This window comes from Musa acuminata, unplaced genomic scaffold, assembly GCF_036884655.1.
Source record: "Musa acuminata AAA Group cultivar baxijiao unplaced genomic scaffold, Cavendish_Baxijiao_AAA HiC_scaffold_1138, whole genome shotgun sequence".
NCBI classification, from domain to species: Eukaryota; Viridiplantae; Streptophyta; class Magnoliopsida; order Zingiberales; family Musaceae; genus Musa; species Musa acuminata.
In genome coordinates, this window is record NW_027021350.1 from 348,690 (window position 1) to 368,233 (window position 19,544).

General features: G+C 37.3%; 2 protein-coding genes across 4 annotated transcripts; one reads left to right on the forward strand and one right to left on the reverse strand.

The window, feature by feature from the left end:
* Window positions 1–577: 577 nt before the first annotated feature.
* LOC135671217 (SCAR-like protein 2) lies at window positions 578–9,995 on the forward strand. Of its 3 annotated transcripts, none has more exons than XR_010512664.1 (10): window positions 578–1,020; window positions 2,037–2,200; window positions 2,277–2,400; window positions 2,478–2,610; window positions 3,235–3,302; window positions 3,437–6,134; window positions 6,236–6,337; window positions 9,264–9,380; window positions 9,457–9,599; window positions 9,671–9,995. XR_010512664.1 is itself a non-coding variant. In XM_065179206.1 (10 exons), the coding sequence occupies exons 1-10, from the start codon at window positions 863–865 to the stop codon at window positions 9,508–9,510; spliced, it is 3,531 nt and encodes a 1,176-aa protein (XP_065035278.1). In that variant the 5' UTR covers window positions 578–862; the 3' UTR covers window positions 9,511–9,995. The 3 variants fall into 3 exon arrangements, 2 of the variants coding, with proteins under 2 accessions (XP_065035278.1, XP_065035277.1); XM_065179206.1 differs by having other exon boundaries at window positions 3,437–4,611; window positions 4,699–6,134; window positions 9,457–9,995; XM_065179205.1 differs by having other exon boundaries at window positions 9,457–9,995.
* An 806-nt stretch (window positions 9,996–10,801) lies between these two features.
* LOC103999675 (mitogen-activated protein kinase 1) lies at window positions 10,802–15,999 on the reverse strand. The gene is made up of 6 exons (XM_009421488.3): window positions 15,629–15,999; window positions 15,299–15,428; window positions 14,949–15,086; window positions 13,872–14,204; window positions 11,415–11,595; window positions 10,802–11,191 (listed from the first exon to the last, which is right to left on the reverse strand). Exons 1-6 carry the CDS (start codon window positions 15,853–15,855, stop codon window positions 11,019–11,021), a joined length of 1,182 nt encoding a protein of 393 aa, XP_009419763.2. The 5' UTR covers window positions 15,856–15,999; the 3' UTR covers window positions 10,802–11,018.
* Between the last annotated feature and the right edge of the window lie 3,545 nt (window positions 16,000–19,544).

Sequence of the window (19,544 nt, forward strand, 5' to 3'; positions counted from 1 at the left end):
TGTTTTCTTTTAAAAATGTTTTTTACTTTTAAAAATATCAAAAATACTCCTTAAAAGTTTTCTCCTCAAATTTTTTTTTTATCAATTTTTAACTATTACTGTGTTTTCATTTATCTCATTTATAGTTTTTTTTATAATATTTTATAGATATATTAAAAATAATAATATTATTATTATTACAATATCATATTTTTAGGTTTATAGCTATTTAGTTTATTTTTAATGTTCTCGAGTAGATTTTATAGTATTTTTATGACGATCAAAATATTGTAATACTCAAGTAGATTTTATAGTATATTTATCGTAATGACCAAGGAAAAAATTTTGAAGGGATGATTTAGATTTTTTTTAAATTAAATATACTGTTTAAAAAATAAAATTAGAAAAAAAACCCAAAATGTGAGTATTTTCCATGAAAATCGTTTAAATTTGATATTTATAAATAAAAAAATTATTTTATATTTTTTATTAGCATTATATTGTGGATTTCGACTTGTATAATAATATATTAAATATATTTATTTATGAGTCCAAATCTTAATTTATGGACCAAAAAGTCAGTCATCCCTTTGTTTCTCCTGAGGCCCAAAAACAAAAACAAAGGCATTTTTTTTCTTGGAAATGGCTTGAGCAGACGGCAATCCTGCAGCGAATTGGGTGCGCGAGCGAGTGCGGAGTCCGACAGTTGAGCCGTCGTCTCATCGCCAATGTGCCATCGCCGCTCGGCATCGCCCTCCTACATAGTCCGCTCGGGCCATGAGAGGTCGGAGACGTCGGTCTCGAATTTGGTTCTGCTACTCTGCTGTGAGCGCCGGGAGTGAGGAGTAGAGCGCGAGAGCTACACGGCCGGTGGTCGAAGAGGATGCCGTTGGTGCGGTTGGAGTTGAGGAACGAGTACGGGTTGGGAGATCCGGAGCTGTACAGGGGAGGGTTCAGGAAGGAGGAGCCGAAGGCGATCTTGGATGGCGTCGCCGTCTCCGGCCTCGTGGGGATCTTGCGGCAGCTGGGCGACCTCGCCGAGTGAGTTCTGCTCGCCTCTTTAGTCTCTCCGTTACTTTCTCGTATGTTCTGCTGTATGCCACCCAACTTCCTTCTTGTTTCTTGTTCTTGGGTTCTTCGGAAACCCTATGATTCTTGTTGTGCATGTCGCGAGAAATATTAGTTGAATTTTGGTCCTTCTCGATTCGATTAAAGTTCCTCTTTTTTATTCATTTGGTTGTGGCAATTATGGAGTCAGTTGACTCGGAGTAGCAAACTGGAGCCAGGATTAATTAATGCCATGGGGTGTGTGTGTGTGTGTGTGTGTGTGTGTGTGATTTTAGTATCTTTTGCGTTGTTTTCCTTCTAATTCCTGCAAAGATCAAGTTTAATTTTTTGTGGCGTAAAATGGTGTTTTTTAACTGATTTAATTGTAGTGAATAAGGAATGATTTCTCCAAGGGTACTGTTAGCAGGGCGAAGGGGGTTGGTGGGCTGCCATGTCTACCACCAGTCGGTGAGGGATTAATTTAGATGGTGAAATTGGTTGGTTTCGAGTTGTTGTTTTTATCTGTGGATTCAATGGAAGGAGATTGCATCGTTTTACTAGATTTGCATGACTAATTTTTGCTCGAGAAAAAATTGTTGTAAAGAGAGGTAAACAAGGACACGGTAAAGCGTGATATCTCAAGGTTTGAGAGAGTTTTTTCTTAGCTCAATAATTGAGGGTTTCATGACAAAATTCTATGATGCAGAATGTTAACTTGTTAATGGTATCTAATCGATATTTAAATGCACCACCTGTTGATACCATGCTTTTGGGTCAGAGATGCCTATTGCTATTTTGAATGAGTACGATGCCATAGTTTGGGATTTTTCTCTTCATGAGTGTTCATTTAGAGTAATATTATTCAAATAACTTTGATCGTCTCTTGCTCTTTGTTTTAGATTTGTTATGGTTCAACATTTGTTGTTATTCTGTTTAACAGTAATTTTGTTTCATATGTTCTTAATCTTGTCTGTGATACCTGTACTGAAATGACTCTGTCAATATCACAGATTTGCTGCGGATGTTTTCCATGACTTGCATGAACAAATAACGGCCACAGCTGTACGAGGGCGTCAAATGATGACACGAGTACAGAACATAGAATCAACAGTTCCATCTATTGAGAAGGCCTTTGGAAAACAAACAAGCTACGTACATTTTGCATATGTTGCGGGTACCAGTTTCTGAGCTTTTTCTTATGCACTATTCAGAATATGTTTGGCACCTCGATGATAAATCATTTATTTCAGGTTCCGACTGGCATGCCCGTGTTCGAGATGAGCAAAGCAGCCTCCTCTCCACTGAATTGCCACGCTTTATGATGGATTCATATGAAGAATGCCGTGATCCACCTCGTTTGTTCCTGCTTGACAAGTAAATATGACATGTACATTTTCTATCACCGTTTCTTTTCTGCCGAAGATATGTTTAAATTGTTTCCCTCTGTTCAGATTTGACCATGCCGGCACTGGAGCTTGTCTGAAAAGGTATTCAGATCCACCCTATTTTAAGAGGGTGTGGACTGCATCACAAATGGAAAATTCTGAAAATTTTCAAAAGGAAAAGAAAGTTCATAAAACCAAGGTACTTGTTTACTTTAAATTTTAGCTCTTCCATCCGTAAGAAAAGAACTGCTTAAATAATCATGTAAGGGAATGCCATCGAAGGAGCTTAATAAATGTAAGATGAATCTTAGTAATCTAGATTCTTACCTAGAAAATGTGTTGAATAGGTGTGATTAATAAGAACTAGGATGGAAATCTAGAATGTGAAAATAATCATTTAATCTGGATGTACTGTGATGTCAATGTATTCTGCAACATGCCAATAGCAATCCTATACGTTTGGTAATGAGGGAATGAATTTCACAAATTGTACAATGATAATAAGTCAACTGTTCTTTGGATCCAGCGGGTCCCTAGCGTTCCACAGAGAAAAGGTTGTCTGCCACATGGACAAAACCAGATTCAGACTAGTTTCATGCATTTAAAAGTAAGAAACTGTAAGTTTGTAAAAAAATCTTTAACCTTCCTGGTGGGATTATGCCTGACCCAAGGGGTTTTACTTTGACATAGTGCTGCAGCTAATTTTGTCCTTGGTTTTCTGTATCACGAGGACATGATATCTTATATGTACCTTGTACGATAGCCACGAATATTGACTCTGGAATAATAACCTAAAATTTTTTTTTTCAATATATATGAACAGAGGAAAGGATCAAGACCTAGACATGGAGAAGTTAAACATGCAGTCTACATATCTCATCATGATAGTAGGTAATATATGGGACTATTCATTTGAACTTTCAAGATAGTGATTACCTACCAGAAAAAATTCATGGTTTTCTATATTTTTGGCTATTTCCACTAATACAAACTCTTCGTGCGCATGAAAATGCGAATTCTGACAGTGATATAAGATTTGCATCCCCAAGCATTGATGGGCAAAGATTTTCTGCTGTGAATGTATCTTCACCTGATATGAGGTTAAATCTTGAATTTTTAAGTAGATCTACATCTTTTGCTTCAAAGACTAGAGAGAACTATGCCGAACAAACTTCATATGTAAATCCTCAGGGGGTGCCTGATGATCTAGACTACAGTGAAGTGCCTAATCCTAATTTACATAGCAAAGATAGCCATCTAAGTGTTCCTGTTCTACATGATGAGCCAAGTGCAGATGGTTTGTATAATGTTGCTCAACATGATTTGCCGCAAGAACAAAGTGTTCCCAGATCATCTTCTGTTACATGGGATGAAAAATTGGAAATAGTTAAGCCTACAAGTCCAGTATCATACAATGACATACTCGTTGACAGGGTTCAAGATTTAGAAAATGTCATCAGCGTTCAAGATTCGGAGCCTCTGCAAGTGAACTTCAAAACAGAAAATGTTGAGCATGCTAAAATTGAAGCATTGAATCAAGAAGACATTTTATGTCATATCGATAAAACTTCAGTACCATTATCTGGTGTCAGCCACTTTGATGAAGTCAGCAGTGAGACAGATAATTATGTGGATGCACCCAACACATTGGATTCTGAATCAGAGACAGAAGCTGGGTGTCACACCAAAAGTGAAGTGCAGATACTATCTAACTTCAGCTCACAAGGAATGGAGCCTAGAACAGAAATGAGACAAGTCATAGCTGTACAAAGTTCAGAGCCCTCTGATGTTGAAGCACATAATTCATCACGTAGTTCTTTGAGTCAAGATGTGACACCAAAATCTTTGCATTTGAGTTCTTTGAATGGTTCGGAACATGTGCAATCATCTTATGCCACAGAATTTTTGCAAAAACAAGAACAAACTGTTGTTGATGATTTTTGTGAAAGAAATGCTCCCAATATTTCTGAAACAAAAATTCATGCATATGAGTGTATTGACAGTGTTCTCTCCCCTATATCAGGCACTTTCAGCTCACGAACAATGATGCTAGCAGAAACCAGATGTGAGGGATCTATATTGAAACCTGATCCTCTTGCTGATGTGTCTGGTGTTCCTTCCATTAAGCTTTGGACAAATGGTGGCCTTCTTGGAGTTGAACCTTCAAAACCACCAGAGCTTGGATCTGTGAATACTCAAAGTAAGAATTTTATATCTGATTCTAGAAATTTTGCATCTGACTTTTCAAGTTGCACACTGAAGTCTCAGACACTTGTTAATGAATCAGATGCAGCATGTATGCAAAATGAACCTACATCAGTAGATGCCAACTCCCAAGGGAAGGTGGCTGGCGAACCAACTAATTTGGATTCCTCAGTTCAAAGCAATTCAACTGAGGATCATTTTTTTGCAAGAGGATATAATACTGTTCAAAAGTTCAAAGGTTCTCCATCCTGCCATAACAATCAACATGTAGATAATGTCAAACAGGACTCAAATGTATCTGCTGAACCTTTTCTACAGAGGAAATTTGAACATAATTCTGAAGACACTGATGTTAGCAATTATGCTAGCTCTGATAAACTTGACATGACAAGAAATAGTGCCTCTAGTGGAGCTCCTTTAACAGATATTTATTGTACTGGATCAAGACAAAATGGGCCTAGCCAAAGCACTGTGGGTATCTCATCCAGTTTTTCTGAGCTTGCACAGAGGTTTCTTGCAAATACTATCCATAGAGAAGCATCACTTTCCATGCCTTCAGGAAATATAAACACTGAAATAAGAAAACCAAAGGGTGCAACTTCCTGTCTTCATGATGATATAGAAGTGTCAAATGAAGTTGCATCCCAAAGAACCGATGAACAAAGTACCAACAAAAAGGTTGCTCATGTACCAGCAAAAGAACCAGTCTCTTTTACTTCATATTACCATGAGCAATCTTCTCCACCACTTGAATATATGAAAATCTCTTCTCATCCTATGAATGGCTTGGATAATTCTAACTTGAAGTTGGATTTTTCCGGTGGCAATCTCCATGAAAATAGTGAAGATGCTACCTTTCCATCATTTCAGTTGCATCACGGCCCTGTTGATAATTTGCCAGTTGTTCTCTCTGAGTCAGATGATGACACCTTCCATAGATCTTGTCCATATTCTTCAGAGGAACTTCTCAGTCCTCGCTCATATACAAGCTCTGAACAGTGGGAACAAGAAGGAAGAAGTGAATATGTAGACCATGAGTTAAATAATGTTCCATACAGGTTTCAATCCTCAACTACATCCATCTCTAGATCTATGGGATTTGAGCAAATGAATCATTCAAGTATTAGCAAACCAGATGGATTGGAAAACTTTGATGCTATCATTGACAGTAGCAAAGTGCCGTCTCAGTCAGTGTCTGCCATGGAGCTTCCTGGTCTTGATTCTGTTCTATCTGTGAAAAACCAACAAGAAAGAAAATTCCCCTCTCTGCGAGAAAATCCAGCAAATGTTGAAGTGCAATCAACAAATGAGCTGCCACCACCCCCGCCTCTGCCCCCTATGCAGTGGAGGACATTTAAGTTATCAATTAAATTAGATGATAATGATCCTAATATTTCCAGCAATCTCAATCATTTGGATGAATTACAACCACTAAGGTGTCCTTCCCAGATAAAGGAGCAATATTCGCCAGGATCTCCATTTGTCAACGAACCAATTTCACCACATTCCGACAAAATAGTAATTACATTGTGTCTACTATCTTTATTGGTCACTTCTAAAGAAAAATGCATAAAATGATATTACATGACATCTCCTTCATTTCCTTGAACTACTTGCAGCAAGATCAACTGAAATTAAATTGGGAGAAAAAGTCAACTCGTAGTGTCAGTCATAAAGAAGTGGACAGAAGGGAGGACCTGCTTGATCAAATCAGAAATAAGGTTGGTTTCAAGCTTAGTATGGAAATGATTGCTTTCCTGAATATGTTAAATACTGCTATTGAGATTTCCTGGTGTGATGTCTCATTATGCAATGATGAAGATGCTGACACATAAGCCCCACAATGTGTTGCAGTATAAATCTCTGCAGAATCAGTTTCCTTCAAACTGAATATTCAATTAGCAGCTAAATTAACCTGTGTGAAATGGATAACTTTTGTGTAAAAATTCCAAAGGATTTAAATCTAAATCCAATGTCAATTTCAGTAACCTACTAAAATGGTACATCGATGATATACTGGGTGGTAGACTGGTTTGTAACATGTGATATTATCGAATAAAATAATAAAAAATAAAAATTACATACCATTGTAATAATATTGAGCTATATATTTTGTTACTGATACTTGGTCAAATTGGTAAATACCGACCACACCAATTGGTATTTTCAAGATCTAACATCTCGTTTCAATATTCTAAACCAATGGCCTTTTAGCATTGCTATGTTGTTAGTATAATTTATAAATCATTCATCAATTTGGGCGAGTTCATTGGTCACACTGGAACAAGCACATCTAATGGTTTTCGGATGACAATTTTAAGTGATAAAAATTAAACGTTTTTACCATTTCATGGTTTATTCTGATTGATACGTATCTTTAATCAAGTTTCTGAATTTTTGCTACAAGAGAAGACTAATTGTGTTTTTTATGCCTATGCAATATGGAATCTAATGCATCATTCTTGTTTAGGTCATTATGAGTATATATTGAATTTCGGATTTTGATGTTGAAATCAATTGATGAAGTTAAAATCTAATGTGCGTTTGAGTAACGTAGTACTAACCTCGATCAAGGAAAGGCAATTCGATTAAAGCAAGAAGAATCAGACGTTGGGATGGAGGAATGGCCAGAGTGGAACATGTTAGAAGATTGGACATCGGGCGGAGGAATGGTCGACCTGCCAGAAGGACTTCGTGCCATGAGTTCGGGCATCGAAAAAGGATCAGACATTGCGCTAAGGAGATCGGAAGTGCAAGAGTCAACATGTCGATTGGGCAATACGCCGAAGGAGGGGACGATGCGCCAAAAGATCGGATGAAGCGTCAAATGAACCAATGACATGCCGGACAACATAGGATTCATGCTTGTAATCGTGTGTTTAGATCGAGTTAGTTTAGGTCTAATTGAGTCGGTTTTGTGGTGAAACAATGCCAACTTAATTAAGGGCCAATTGGGCCTGAGTTGGGGTTGTTTTGGGTCAAGTGGAAGGCCTATTCAGTCACCCATAAAAGGGTCAGGCGATGGCACTACCGGACTGGGCGGTGGTACCGCCCAAACATAGTCTCCCAGACTGTGCCAAGCAGTGGTATCGCCAGACTGAGCGGTGGTACCGCCTAGTGTTAGTGTCATACTAGACGTTGGTACCACTCAGTGTCAGACTGACAAGCGATGGTACCGCCTAGTGTCAGTGTTAGACTAGGCGTTGGTATCGCTCAATGTCAGACTGACAGGCGATGGTACCATCAGTTGTCAGTCTGGCAAGCAGTGGTACTGCTCAATACTGGCGATGGTACCACTAGTATCCCGAAAACCCGGGATGAGACCGTTTTGGCTCCAAATTTAAATTCATTTAGGGCCTATAAATACCCCACTCATCCCTACTCGATTAACACACGAACTGGGAACAAAAATTGGGGAAAACGTTGTTGTAATCTTATAAGAATTCCCCTCCTCTAGCTCTAAGTGTTGATATCAGTTTAAGAGATGGGTGAGTGGCTTGTAAAGGTTATCTCCTAAACCTGTGAAAAAAATAAAAGGGTTATAAGAGGATAGTTAATCTTCGCCCATTGAAAGAAGATCGATAGTGGAAGCCGATGGTCTCGACGGAGGAGGAATCGGGAGTGGACGTAGGTTACAACGATCGAACTACTATAAATTTGGTGTGCACTCTCTTTCTACTTTTTATTACTATTGTTCTCTGTTTTAATTACTTATTACACTTACTTCAAGTGAAGTACACTTTCAATATCATTTCCATACGTGCTTTATTGAAACGGTTTTTCTAAATCATCGAAGTTTTCCGATAGCACTAATTCATTTCCCCTGTTAGTGTCGATTTCGGTCCTAACAGTATCATGTTCAGCATAATATATATGGACACAGCAAGCCAAAGAGAAATAATGCAAATGATTATAGTGTGTGGCTGCCTGAGGACAGTAAATGAACCTTAGGAGCTATAAGCTATGTTTCTCAGAGCACCATCTGTGCTTCTACAGTTGCACATGTAAATAGAAAAACTTGTTTTCATGTACAAGTTATGGATATATGTGCATTCAGCATTTATATGTTGCTCCTAACTTGGATAATATGATGTATCATGTATGCATTGAGTATCCTCTTTCGTCAATGTTTACATCAATATCTTGGGACTACTATATATCTACTTAGTGTTTCCAAATGTTTATATTCATTCTATAAGAGCTTTAGTGTAGTTAATTGCAAATTTTCTAAAAATAGTAGCAAATTTGGCTAGCATATGTTGTGTTAAGTTGCCAACAGCATTGGCATTTTAGTAGCCTAGGCTACTAATTTAATTGCATGGGTTTGCTTCCTTAAGTAGGTGTAAAGTCATTAGTATCTGTTTTATCCTGTTCTCGTATCTGTGATTACTGATTGGCTTGCCTATTTCGAAGATATTGTAAATATACTTATATACTAGGTCTTTTTTTTTTCATGAGAATGCAAAATTTATGCTCATTATCATAAATCACTCAGATGACTCATTATTTTCATTATGAGATTCCTTTTTAAATATCCACTTCATTGTTAATGTTGTTCAGAAAAAGAAAAATGTTGGCCCATGCATCTTGATTTGCTGATATTAAATTCACTAAGCTGCTTTTTCCAATGATTCTGGTACTATGCAGTCATTTAATCTGAGGCGAGCCAAAATATCCATGCCAAGAGACATTCCACGGCCCAAAACCAGCATTACCAATGCCAATGTTGCCGCAATCTTGGAAAAGGCAAGCGCTATTCGCCAGGTTAGACTTGTTTACTTTGTTTCAGAATTTTCTTTCCCAATCACTGTTTTGATCATCTAATGTCTTCTCTTTTCAGGCATTTGTGGGCAGTGATGAGGGTGGTGATGATGACAACTGGACCGATGCTTGACATTCAAACCCTTGCAGAAACTCATGCTCTGGCGTGTCCAGAACAATTCGATATGATCAGCTCCTACAGAATTTTCTTCATCCTTTTAGGTCATCAGAAGCATGCTAAAAAAGCTTTACGACCATAACTGGGGTGATGCCTGACATTCCGACCCTTGCAGGCACACGTGTGAATGGTTCTTTCTCCTCAGTTGCTGCGAAGACTGAAGCATGCTCACAATAATCAATATGATCAATAGAGTTATAGTGGGCAGGTCTCATGTTTATAATCTTCATCCTTTGGGTGATCAGAAGCATGCTTCGGAGCATGTCAATAATATAGGTTATTTTGATGTAATTATAGTTCGCAGCTCTTTGTTTCTTCATCCTTGGAATATAATCCTACTTGAGATTCACACTACAATGCAGAAAGTTAGTTTGCTAATTTGTATTATATCTGTTTATACTGGTCAGTGGTGTATCAAATAAGAATGCTGTTGTGGGATCTGATGCTGTCGAAGATTTACTGTCTGAAGGTTGTGTTTTAGCATCTTTCTAACTCCATTTCTTTTATAGATTTCCTATTTTCAGAACCTGAGATGGATTAGTTTAGAAGACTTAAAATGAATGAAAGCAATTATGATTCTGAAGCTGTCGTCTTTCATTCACTGCAGATTTTGCACAGAAGATGAGACTACTTTTTTTTTTCTTTTTTAGTCAATTATTACTGGGTATTTATATAAGTGCAACTTATATCTGTATAATTGCAATTACATCCACATTATCAAAATCGAATATATGTATATGTATATGTATATATATATAAATATATATATGTATATGTATATATATAGATGATACTAGAAGAATATTCTTTATAACACAGTGAAAAAGGATCAAGTGGTAGTAAATGCAAGCCTTATGAACAATTTGATTCATCTAAAAAGATATCATAAGATACTAATATCGCAAGAATAATTATTATGCAATGAAATAGGCATTTCAAGCTAATAGCATGTGTTTTGCACAGGGATTTATTAATATCAGGCAACAAATCACTAAAAGAACAGAGAGAGAAAAGCCTCAACAAGTTGGCACTAGAAAACCATGGAAATTATCCATCTCTTAGAGAAGCACCTGTCTTGTTGTATTCCTACCTACTCTCTTCTCTAGGAGAAGAAGAAACTGTGCAACATCCTGCTGATTACATACCTTATTTCTCCTGCCATGTATATAAGTCAATCAGCCTCAGCTTAGATTTCACAAGTCAAGATTCAAACAAAAAATGAGAACTTAAATTTGCTGATGACCAGTTCAAGAAGGAGATGAGTTAAATTCAAACAAAAATAAGCCAGAAGGTTCAATACAACAACCCCTAGATTTCAACCAAGTCTCTGTGCTTTGGGTCACAGTTTTAAGAAGCACATATATACATCAAGAAATCGGTAGCAATTCCATTAAAGAAAAGAGACCATGAATTACACTGACTAAAATGCCAATGCGTCAGTGAATAAGAGACTTTTATGAATTTTATTGCTGATACTCGGGGTTGAATGCTAGGGCCTCCCGGTAGATAAGCTCCTTCATCTGTTCTTCCGAGAGCGCATGCTGCTCAAAGTCAAAGCTGAAGGGCATCATGCAGACTGGCTCATCACTGATGTCATGCAAAGATGCGAGGTAGGGGTGTGCAAGAGCTTCTTCAACTGCCAACAATCGAGAGCAACAACAACAAAGCTGTAAGGCCCACCAATCGAGAGGAAACAATAAAAACAGAAACAAGTAATTTGGGATATGCGAGGTCATAAATTCACACCTTACTCTTCACATTGGAGTCATGATTAGATCAACCATCATTTCAATAGTTTAAATGGGCAACCACATGATGCATCGTCTAAAAACAACAAAAGATGGATGGTAAGAACTCACCGGTTATTCTCTGCCTAGGATCAAATGTTAACATCTTTTCAACAAGATCAATAGCTGCAGGGTGAACATGGGGAAATTTTTCAGGAAAGGACTGTCGTGGATGACGAGGGAGTTGCCGAATATATCTTCTTGCATTTTCATTCACAAAATCCAAATCAGCCTCGTTTGGAGTGCCAATAAGCTGCATGACATGAGATGATTATCAAAACCACAGATCAAATGTGCATATAAACAAGAGAATGTCAGCTACACTGTCAAACATGAACCAATAATCCATCAATCCCCAATGTATTGGTTGTTAGAGTGAAAATAAATGCATGATATTTTGCTTGTTTAATGCTTAAATGAATGGGATATAAATATATAATGGTGACACGAATGATGGAAGATTTCAGACATAACAGGGTTTGACAATAGAATAGAAACAAAGTATATAACTATTGAGCACAATGTTCGAGCTCCTTCCCAAATCAGAGCCTTTTCTCTCACTTCCAGCGTATCCTCAGCTTTCACTTCTTTTTAACCACAAAAGAAACAATCCTATCTACTCATTCCATTAAAAAGGAATCAAGATACAGATCAGCGTTGGTACAAAAATCACTAGGGAACTCATCTCCCCAGCTATGACCAAAAGGCTTTTGTGATTTTATTCACTTGGTTTATGTTGAATTGGAGTGCAATCTAGGCAGAAGACCTCTACATTTCCTCTTCCTTTTTTCTTTCCCTACCCCAATCAACCTCTTTGATTTCCATTTTTAATTCATATCCAATCTGCAACTTTCCCTTGTATCCCCAATTTGAAATCTTTTTGGTTCATCTCCAACAAGAGCACAATAAATGAGCATTCATAAAGTTGAACCAGAGTTACCGAAAAGCTTGATAGTTGGATCAAAAATTGATTATGTTGATTATAACAGTTCATACCATGAACGGCCGCTATGCTAATAGCATATCAACATAACGATGAGCTGTCAAAGTTCAACGTGAGCTACACTGGTACAAAGTGTATTATGTTGCATGAGGCATAATGCCATGCCATATAACAGAAATAAACTTGATCATGGTTAGGTATCGAATTTGAAAATAATGTATACCAAATGTAGATGATGTACTCGTACCATAATTATAACAGCTCATACCATGAACGGCTGCTATGCTAATAGCATATCAACATAACGATGAGCTGCCAAAGTTCAATGTGAGCTACACTGGTAGAAAGTGTATCATGTTGCATGTGGCATAATGCCATGCCATACAACAGAAATAAATTTGATCATGGTTAGGTATTGAATTTGAAAATAATGCATCCCAAATGTAGATGATGTACTCATGCAAAAGAAAGATGAGCTACTTGATGCAATAACCAAGTGCAGACCTGACCCTGGTTCCGGAACCGACGGTTCTGGTTGCTAAATTTTGAGAACTGAAACTAAACTGCAGAGGGCCAGTTCTGGAAGCAAAACCGGCAGTTTCGGTTCCGGTTCTAGTTCGAACAGCTAGTTTTTTTATTTTTCATTAAAAACATTTTAAAATAAAAAATCATAATTTAAAATAGGAGGGCAGTTTGGTTCTAGTTCGGTTTGGAACCAACACACCGTCAGATTGGTTTGAAACTGATTCCAACCCAGTTCGATTCCGATTCGAATCGAACTATAGTCAGGGCTACCCAAGTGTTGACAAGAAGCTGATGCTGATGCAAACCAATAAGAACAAAAAGAAAATTTCAGAAAACTTGCACCAATCCACGAGGCAGCCCTTAGAAAGAGATGTAAACAGATAGTTATAGATAAAGCCACTATTGGTAAGTTAAACAATGGTATTATACTAATTATCAAGTATGCATAGAAGCTAAATGTCATCATGACTAATACAAGATAAAAGGAAGATAGACAGATCCTATATCCAATAGCTTGCGTTGGCTATTATTCATAGAGGTGCAAAACAAATTGATATGGAACTACCAAAATATCTACCAAGCAAATCCCATGCAAAACACTCAATGGCAATCACGAAATATAAGTGTTGGTTGTAGATAGAATTTGCCAAATCAAAAAATCTGAAAGGATAAAAAGGATAGCATGATTTTCTAGGCTTCTGCCATTGAGGTTTGAGGAGATTCACATGTACACAGCCTGAGTCCTCCAAGTAAAGAGGCTTCCAAGACTTAAATCCCAATAACTTAAGTCGGAAACAATCAATCTCAAAAACAATGGCGACAAGGCTCCTTTCAAAAACATAAGCTCGGATGGAGCTAAGCCTCGCTTTCAAAAACTCCAAGAGTTTATAATATAAAATTATGACTAACATCATGCATGGAGGACTGACCAAAATCGAAATTCTAGTACTCTCATGGCAAACTAACAAGTAAGAGCTAGCAAAAAATACACAGAATAACACAATGAATAAAATATGATTTTTCAGAAGACACAAGACAAAGTTTAAATAGGAGGACCATACCTCCATCAACAGACGTAGCTGGTGCACATGATCCCTTCCAGGAAATAGAGGCTTCCGGTCCATCAGCTCCATAAAGATGCAGCCGACAGACCACACATCAATTGCTGCAGTATACTCTGAAGAATTTAGCAATAGTTCTGGTGCTCGATACCATCTTGTAACAACATATTCTGTCATGAAGTCAGTTTCTGAGGTAGTACGAGCAAGTCCAAAGTCACATATTTTCAGATCACAGTTGGCATTTAAGAGGAGATTGCTTGGTTTAAGGTCTCTGTGGAGAACATTTGCTGAATGTATGTATTTTAGCCCACGAAGAATCTGATAAAGGAAATACTGCATGGGAAGGAAACAAAAGATACCTTTAGAATGAGTTATGTGTCAACTATAAAAATATCCCAAACATCAGCTGAAGAAATGAATTGCTACATTATTAACAAGTTTCAGCAAATTGCAAAGAATAAGATTGTAGAATTTCTATTGGAACCATTGATCTGCTTGCTCATCAATCATCATGACTTACTGACAGCCTTTTTCAAAGCTGTAACTCACACTGGATCATATCAAACTCAAACTCAGTTTGACTCGAGCTCAGCTTCACATAAGCTTGCCCAGTAAACATTCAATTAACTATAGCTTTTATTAAACTGAGCCAAGCGAGCTATTTAAATCTTTCTTTCTTTGTAATAAAGCCACATTGGCTTGGATTGTTTACATATTAAAAAAAAAAACCAAGACACCATTTTCTCAGTCAAGAATCCAACAATTTGGAATCAGAACCAAAATACACTAACCACCTTTTTTAACTATTAGTTTCTCGGAGAATCAACTGAAGATATACACAAGAGCACTAAAGTTTACGAATGGAGGAACCAGATATAAATCCATTAGACACTGGCCCACTCCTTCAGAAGGCCTAATGCAGGATGATTAAATTAGCAGTTAGTCAATAGTTTGAGCATGATTAATGCTGTATCAAAATCTCATGAGAGTCACAGTGACATACCAAAGAGCACTTAATCTCTGAAAATGAAACAAGTATAAATCGTTAAATATGGTGAAAGGGGATTAAAAAACAACCTGACAATGCTCCTCAGAGAGACCTTGATTTGAACGAATAATTTGATGAAGGTCAGTATCCATCAACTCATAAGCAATGTAGACATCGTTGAATGCCTGCCGTATGGGGGGCGGTATTATATCTCTGATTGCAACAATCTGTATTGCATAAATCACAAGTCAGATAAGAAAAAGATCAACTTTATACTGCCTATTTTGTTTTGATGATCCACTTCCAAAAAAAAGCAGAGGAAAAAAATATGATTTTGATTATTTCTACAGCATTTTACATTGCGTGATTTCATATATTAGCAAGCAGGGATAAAGAAGAAAATGGGGAACAGATAGAGCGAAGCAGGCAAACCACTCACATTTTCATGATCCATGTGCCTGAGAAGCTTTATCTCACGCAGCGTCCTCTTGGCATCGATCTTGTTATCAAATGCGTTGGCGATCTTCTTGATCGCCACTTGCTCCTGCGTCTCCGAATTCAAAGCCGAGCTACGACGACAGAGCCGGCAAGGATTCAAACAACAACCAACCCCCACTATTCCGCCCATAGAAAAGGAAACTTTTCCCAAACGCAGACAACCAACATCACCGTCGGCCAAACAAAATCGGATCTTTCCCCATTCAAGAAGAACCCATAGCTGAGAGAGAGAGAGAGAGAGAGAGAGAGAGAGAGAGGGAGAGAGATTTACCAGACGATTCCGTAGGCACCCTTGCCGATGGGCATGATGGGCGGCTGGTATTTGGAGGTGACCTCAAAGATGTTCCCGAATATGTTGTACTGGACGAACCGGCCACCGTGGCTGGGCGTCGCCTGGACGCTCTCCAGCCCCTGCTGCGGCAGAGCAGCCTGCGGCGGCGGTGGCTGCCCTCCGGCCTCCGCCATCTCGGTATCCGTCGGCTTAGCTCCTCCCTCCATCTCCTCTCTCTCTCTCTCTCTCTCTCTCTCTCTCTCTCTCCCCAACCCTACCGATCGATCCTATTCCTCCTTTCCCCAAGTTCGCTTTTTGCGCTAAAAAGGGCCAAAATTCACCGTGCGCTTCGATTTAGGCGACATATTTATCGCGTATTTGCTTGCTGAGAAGTCCCCATCACCACCCCAATATAATACCGATAACAATAGACTAAGCATAGCGTTGTAGGAAGGATTCGGTGAGGGTGGCGATACCGCATCGCACGGTGAATAGTGGAACGAGGGAGGATCCGACGGCTGTGATCTTACGGCCTAGATTACGAGACCGGCGGCCGTGCGTGCCACTTGCATTATGGAGAGTATATATATATATATGTATGGAGAGCGGTTGGTCACACGAGTGAGGCGTACGTGTGTACAGACGACGGTGGCCTGCGTGTTGGAACAAATGTAAAGCAGATTAATTTGATGTAAAATCATTCATATATTAGAATAATCCTCCTTTGTTATCTTTAATAATGTAAATAATTCACGTTCCATCCATTAATTAAAAAATTAAAATTAACCTTTTTTAATCCCAAACGAAATGTAGTCTAATCACGTAATTATTTATTATTGCTCACATAATAATTTTTTACACATAATAATATATTAGTTTTAAATTAACTTACTTTATAAATCTCATCCTATAAATCTATGAAAATGTTAGTATTTGGTGAAAACTTTGTCGGAAAATCTTGAAATCAAAGAATGTCATTTTTGGAAAATGACGTGAATGTATATGAAATGCATATTTCCTTTATGTATGTATATATGAATGTAGTAGTAATAAACGTAATTATGTTAAGAAATTTGCATCATAATAACTATGATCGATGCAAAGATCAACTTTCAGGTCGAGAAAGAAAGGAGTGAGTTACCACAGTGCACTCTCTACCGCCAGAAACCCAAACGTGCGAGAAAAGTTGGAAGTGGTGATGGATGGAGATGTCAATGGAAGCTTCTCCGATGGGAGATGATTGCTTTCGCTTTGCCCCTCCCACGAGAACATAGAGACCAGCGGATGCAATGTATCAGCCGGTCTTTGTTTTGTTGGCATGCGAACTTCTTCTCCACGAGGTTGCGTTGGGATGCAAAAGCTGAAAGCAGACAGATTTTGGCAGTCTCAGAATACAAAGATACCACCGAGTGAGTCATCCCCTCCGGTGGAGGAGAAGCAAAACATAGATAGCCTCACTGCTCGGGAAAAGGACTGTGTGAGCAGGAGAAGCTGTACGGTCACGATATAAATTTTAAAAAATATTACTAGAAATTGATCTTATAAAAACATTTTTAAAAAAATCAACTTTTTAGAAAAGATATTATTTTTTATCATTCCATAGATTTAGAGGAGACATTTATTTATACTAATTATAAGCTTTAAAAATTAATTAATTAATTAATTAATTAATTAGTAATGTGAGATAAATTTATGTCTTAAAAATTAGTTAATTAGTAATATGGGATAAAAGAAACATAAAAATCATAAGTTGACAATTTTATGTTCCTTAAAAATAGTCTTCTTTGCTTGTTTATCATTAGTCCCGTCCACTTGACAAAACAAATTCACCATCGAGTTTACAACATTGAAGGTTTTTGGGATCTCTGAATCATCTGGTAAATTGAAGGTTTTTGAGATAGGTATTGTTATTAATTTTCTTTTAGATCTCGTAGGGATCATATTTCTTCAACTTCAATTTATAGTAAGTGTCTATCAAAAATCTCTCTTTTCGCAAATACACCATAACCATATCTCCTTCCTTGAATTCAAGAGTCTTTAGTAGGCGAACTAAATCCAAAGCATGCTTTGGCACTTTCTTATAAATAATATAGAATGGTGACATATGAACTATAAATTGCATTTTTGTATGAGTGTAAAATCTTATTGCCTTGGTTTATCACCACAAATACAATGAATCAAGTTTCCCATAATTTTATAAGCTACCTCTAAACTTCAAACTTGCATTAAATCTTTTCCACAATGTCCACCAAAAATGAGATAGATAGAAATTTAAAATCTCTATTAGAAGTTTTGATTTTGGTACTCCACGTAGGCGCACGACTTCTTTAAAGAATAGTCTAGCAATATATATCACATCTAAAGTCTTACGACATCGTATGAAATGAGTCATCTTGGAGAACCGATCCATAGCCACAAACACATAATCAAGTCCCTTCTGAGTTTTTGACAATCCTAATATAAAATACATAGATAAATCCTCCCAAATATCTTATAGAACCGGTAATGACATATATAAACTAGTGTTTTGTGACTGATCCTTTATAGTTTGATAAGTCAGACATTTTCTTACGAAACTGCCAATATCCCCTTATAGTTATGGCCAAAAGTACCTCTCCTCGATACTTGCTATTGTTTTGTCTCGCCTAAAATATCTACTGAGTCCTTCTCCATGTAAATCTCGAATAATCTTTTCTCGTAAGGATATCATTGGAATGCATAACTTATTCCTTTGAATAAGTAACCATCATGGATATGATTGGACAAACCAAATAGCATAACTAACTATTTATATTAGTTTCTTGAATGTAGTCTTCCATTCGTTTAGCCTTATACGAATTTGAATATATCCATTACGAAGATCAATCTTTGAGAATATCTTAAAGCATTGTAGTTGATCCAATATATCTTCTAATCAAGGTATGGGAAAGTGATACTTAACCGTGATTTTTTTGATGGCTCTACTATCTATGCATATCCTCTAGCTTCCATCTTTCTTGGATGTCAACAAAGCCGAGATAGCACATGGGCTCATACTTTCTGTCTCTTTTGCGTCAACTCTTCTACCTTGTCTCTTAGCAGCTCATTCTATTTTGGGTTCATCTGATAGTAAGGTAAATTTAGTATGCTTACTCTTAGAGCCAAATCAATTTGGTGTCAAATATCTCTAATGGGTGGAAGTCTATCTGGTATTCTTCAAGGGTGATCTCTTTGAATTCTTCTAATATTGATCTTAGTTCATTTGGAATCTTTAGATGGCTCTTCTCCCTTCACAATAAGAGCATACCATACTCTTGTTCTGTAGAACTAGTAGTGAATTTCTACACATAATTGAAAATGGATAAAAAAGACTTTCCCTCCACTTTAAAAATATTGGATTTATCTACCTTTTTGTTAGTCGATAGATGAAGCAATCTTTTTTCTCAGTCCACCAAAATATATAGATATTCTTTCTTCCAAGATTAGGTTACATTCACATCATACTGTCATGGCCTTCTAAGTAACACATGACAGGCTTTCATATCAACTATTTCACATATAACTTTCTCCTTATAGTTTTCCCAATTGAGAGAGGAACTCTACAGATCTTTGTATGGTGTTGGATAAGCTTTTGTTTATAATTTTAAGTGTCTCACTAATGATTTGGATACAATATTATCACAGCTTCCATTATCTATGATTAATGCCCAAACTTTGTTATTAACACTGCATCGAGAATGGAAGATTTTCTTATGTTGAGATGGATCTTCTAATCTTAGGGTGAGTAACAATCTTTTTACAACACATGCGATATATTCCCCTTCTTCCTCTACTGTTTCAATATTGTCAATATCATCAATTACATCATCTTAAGTATCTTCTTATTCAAAGTCATCTGTGTGATATGCAAGATTAATAGTCTTACAAGCATAATACT